Source organism: Gekko japonicus, unplaced genomic scaffold (genome assembly GCF_001447785.1).
Source record: "Gekko japonicus isolate JY-2015 unplaced genomic scaffold, Gekko_japonicus_V1.1 scaffold6, whole genome shotgun sequence".
Lineage (NCBI taxonomy): Eukaryota > Metazoa > Chordata > Lepidosauria > Squamata > Gekkonidae > Gekko > Gekko japonicus.
This window is the reverse complement of record NW_015166417.1, coordinates 299,359-303,596: the sequence shown is the minus strand read 5'-3', so window position 1 is coordinate 303,596 and position 4,238 is coordinate 299,359. Positions and strand designations below refer to the sequence as shown.

Sequence of the window (4,238 nt, the reverse complement as noted above, 5' to 3'; positions counted from 1 at the left end):
GGAGGGGGCGGCGGAGGAGGGGGAGGCGGCCACAAGGGCGGCCCGCCGGCGGTGCCGCGCCTCTCGCTCTTCTCCTTCAAGCAGTCGCCGCCCGGCACGCCGGTGGGCAGCTGCCAGATGCGCTTCGACGGGCCCCTGCACGGCCTGCCGCTCAACGGCGAGCCCGCGGCCCACGGCGCCCACCACCACCACCACCACCACCCGCACGACGGCCAGCCCTTCGCCGTGCCCAACCCCATCCGCAAGCAGGCCGCCGCCGCCGCAGCAGCCGCCGCAGCAGCCGCCGCCGTCGGCTTCCCGGGTCTGCAGATCGGGCACGCCTCGCAGCTCCTGGACGCTCAGGTGCCCTCGCCGCCCTCGCGGGGCTCGCCCTCCAACGAGGGCCTGTGCGCCGTCTGCGGGGACAACGCCGCCTGCCAGCACTATGGCGTCCGCACCTGCGAGGGCTGCAAAGGCTTCTTCAAGGTGAGCTGCCCGCCCTCGAGTCCCTCCTCGCCCACCCTGCTTCCCTCTCCGTTCACCCGTCGCCACACGCATCGATCTCTCCCGCAATCCCTCCGCAGCGCCTTCCCTCGGCTCTGAGGCCCCGCCTCTCCCCCCCAGTGTAGAAACCACACAAGCCTGTATACTCCTTTCCCACCTCCGGGGTGTGTGTGTGTTATTACTGCGGTTTACCCATTCGGAGTAGAACCCCCGGCTTCACCAGCTTGAACAGGTAACATGGTGGAACTCCCCCCCCCCCCCCCCCCCCCCTCACACCAAGGCAAAAGAGGTCAGGAGTCAGGTTGCGAGCCGCACTTCAAAACCACCCGCTTAAATGCCTTGTGAATTCATTCAGGATAGTTCTGGCCTGGCTTTCCATGCAGGCCGTATTAGGCTCCTCTTGCCGCTCCTTTTGTACGGGCAGGGTAGCCACAGCCGCGCTCTACAGGGCGATGGGAGTCCTGCTGAGCAGACCTGAATAAGATCCTGAGCAGAGGGGTTTAGGGTTGCTCAGGGATGGGACAGACAGTGTTACCCTAAGCAGAACCGCAGGTTTTTAAGCCCATAGACGTCCGTGGGCTCAGGAGGCGGTAACTCTTCTGCTTCAAGATGCCACTCTGAATCGCCCGGCCGGTGTGAACAGGCCGCCATAGAAGCCGGATCCCTCCCTTAGAGGCCTCCCCCGCTCGCCCCCCTGAGAGATCCCTTCGTCTTCCGATGGGCTACGGCACTTCCGAAGCAGGAGCGGGAGCGGGTTGAGAAGTTCACGGGCGCAATTAGCCGCAGAAACCAGCTCACCCCCCTCGCATTCCTTTTTTTTGCGCCCACAAACAGCTACCGCCTCTTCACCCGCTCTCGCTAACGCGGATTAGAGCCCCACCCCACCCCGGGCCCAGGCCTTGCAGGGATAAAGGGCGCCCCCCCACCCCGAAAATGGACGAATTGCCCAGCCGGATCTCTTTCCGGTGATCTCTTCCTCCCCCAATATGGGGAGATCAACCCCCCCCTTTGGAAACAATATTGGCTGTGGGTAATTGTCCCTTCCAAAGCGCCGGCGGTGTGTCTGGCCGCAGACCCTGCAACGCAGAAGTTGGGCTGGATGCTCTCTTCAGTGCCCAGAGCCACCCGAAGGGAAAGGCCCTCCCCCACTGCATTCTCCGGCCCCATCAGGACCGACCCTCACAATCCGAGGGAGGGGACCCAGCCCGCCAATGCGCCCGGCCTCTTGTGCCTGTTCCCTGGACCGGATTCTCTCCTGGCGACCTGCCCCCTGGGAGGCCTAAAACGGCAGAACCAGGCGCTGCCCTGACTGGCTGGTGCCCACCGCAGCCTGGCTCGGCTGAGGGGGCACAGCGCAGGCTCCTCTTGGCTCCCCCTCGCCCCCCAAACCGCGCGGTCAGGAAGGGAGAGCAGGCGGCGGGGGCGATTTGCATGCGCTTCCCTCTTTTGGCCTTCGGATTGAAATTGGTTAGGACAGAGAACCGTGTCTAAGCTAACCAAGTGGAACAGAATTCCCTATGGTCAAATTAAGTGATCTCTTTATTCCCCCCGCTCCTGATTGAATAATCTGATCACTGGAAAGAGAGAAGGTCTCCGAGGAATGCAAATAGTATGAGTACCCACGGATTCGTATTTACGGAGTGTGCTCCTCCGCTTGGCATATAAAACAGTGGCCCGGAGGTTGAGGGACGAAGCTGCGAAGCCGCGGGCTCGCCGGCTCTTTCGTGCTAAATGTGTTGGAGAGGGGAAGGAAGGAAGGAAGACGTGCCCGGCGACACGACTGCAGTGTCCCCTCTAAGTTGAGTGAGTGTGAGCTAGCTCACAGTTTTCTAGCCTCCGGCTCACACATTTTTGCCTCAGCTCAGGAAATGTGACTTCAGAGCCAACTAAGCTATGCCGTAGCCAAATCGCTTGCTCACCACTTTAATGCCAGTAGCTCACAGCGTAGAATTTTTGCTCCCAAGACTCCACGGCGTAGAGGGAGCATTGGCCACGAGAGAGGAGCGTTTCCCCAACCCAGCGGGCTTTCACCGACGCCGCCTTCCGGGGGTCTCTCTTTCTTCTCTCTCTCCGCAGCGCACCGTCCAGAAGAACGCCAAGTACGTCTGCCTGGCGAATAAGAACTGTCCCGTGGATAAGCGCCGCCGGAACCGGTGTCAGTACTGCCGCTTTCAGAAGTGCCTGGCAGTCGGCATGGTCAAAGAAGGTACAGCCTCAAAAAGAAGGGAGGGGCTGGATGGAGCAGGTCAGGACACCCCCCTCCACCCCCCCAAACGCACACCCTGCCTTCAGTGTTCCCTCTAAGCTGAGTCAATGTGAGCTAGCTCACAGGTTTTCAGCCTCGGGCTCACAGCTTTTTGTCTTCGCTCAGGAAGGGTGGCTCCAGAGCAAACTCATTTATGCAGCAGCCAAATTGCTCGCTCGCAGCTTTGATGCCACTAGCTCAGAAAGTAGCATTTTTTGCTCACAAGACTTCACGCTTAGAGGGAACGTTGCCTGCCTTGGCCTCCACACAGGGGAGCCCGAATCCTGACCTCCGAGGCGGCCGGGTGGGCTGGGGGCCCTGAGGAGCCTTGGTCCTCTCCGTGGCCTGCAGACAACTGGCCTCCATCCCAGGCTGAAGGAGGGGCCAATCCTGGAGCCCCGAAGCTGGGAGCCGGCTGTTGCCAAGGGAAGGCAGGGCGGGAGGGAGGGAGGGAGGGCGGGAGGGGGGCGGTGAGTGACTGCAATGATTCGCCCCCCCCAACCCCACCCCCCGCGCAGCAGAAGCCGGCTCCCGAGGCCAGGCTCTGCCCGGGGTGTCCAGGGTCGGGCGTCCCGGATGCCTTCGAGAAATCCCCGAGGCAGGCAGGCAGGCTGGCCAAAGGCGAGGGAGGGAGGGAGGGAGGGAGGGAAGACCGCGAAGGGGCCGGTTGGCGGAGCAGGCTTTGGACTGCGGCTCCCGGGAAGTCTGTCGGGGCTGCTGACCGGCCCTCCCCCTCCGCCCCCCTCCTCTCTTGCAGTGGTCCGCACCGACAGCCTCAAAGGCCGAAGGGGTCGCTTGCCGTCGAAGCCGAAGAGCCCCCAGGAGCCCTCTCCCCCTTCGCCCCCGGTGAGTCTGATCAGTGCCCTGGTGAGAGCTCATGTCGACTCCAACCCGGCTATGACCAGCCTGGACTACTCCAGGGTAAGCTGGAGACAAGATGCGCCTGAGGGCGGGACCGGGGAGGAGGGGGGGGGGGCAAAAGTCAAACACCGACCAGGAGCCGGCGGCCAGGCCCTGGCCAGGCCCTTGGGGGGGGGCGGGCATCTGGGCGATGGGGCCGAGCAAGGTGCTGCCGATGGCGGGGAAATGTGACCACGGGTTTTCTAAGCACTCACCCCCCCCCCCCCGACCCCCAGTGTTGGACCTACTTCCAAGCCCTGCTTTTGATTCCTAAAAGACTGGCTGCCTGTTAGCAGCGCCTAGGGAATGGGTTCCCCTGGAATGGGCAGCCCTTTGGGAGCAGGTTTGCTTAGACTGAAGACCGAGGGGATTAGACGGGGAGGGGGCTTCCTCCCAAGCGGCCCGTCGGGTTGCAGTTTGCAGGACTCCTGAATTAGGCCCCGGGCCTCAGAGCAGGCGCTTCGGCTTCTCCCGAGCCGGTGCTTTGAGGAAGACTCGCAAATTATACTGGGGGGGTGGAGAGAGAGCAGGAAAGATGCGGGTCAAGAATGCACCAACAGGGACTCCCACACTTTGCCTCCAAGTGAGGAGCGCACGAGGAGACGTATCT

General features: G+C 62.8%; 1 protein-coding gene across 1 annotated transcript in view; it reads left to right on the top strand.

Moving 5' to 3' along the window:
* The window catches only part of NR4A2 (nuclear receptor subfamily 4 group A member 2), a 6,675-nt gene that overhangs the window by 399 nt on the left and 2,038 nt on the right, over window positions 1–4,238 (top strand). The window contains exons 2-4 of the mRNA XM_015411527.1: window positions 5–465; window positions 2,560–2,689; window positions 3,486–3,649. Of these exons, the coding sequence (XP_015267013.1) occupies window positions 5–465; window positions 2,560–2,689; window positions 3,486–3,649 (755 nt within the window). The remainder of the gene's footprint in view (window positions 1–4; window positions 466–2,559; window positions 2,690–3,485; window positions 3,650–4,238) is intronic.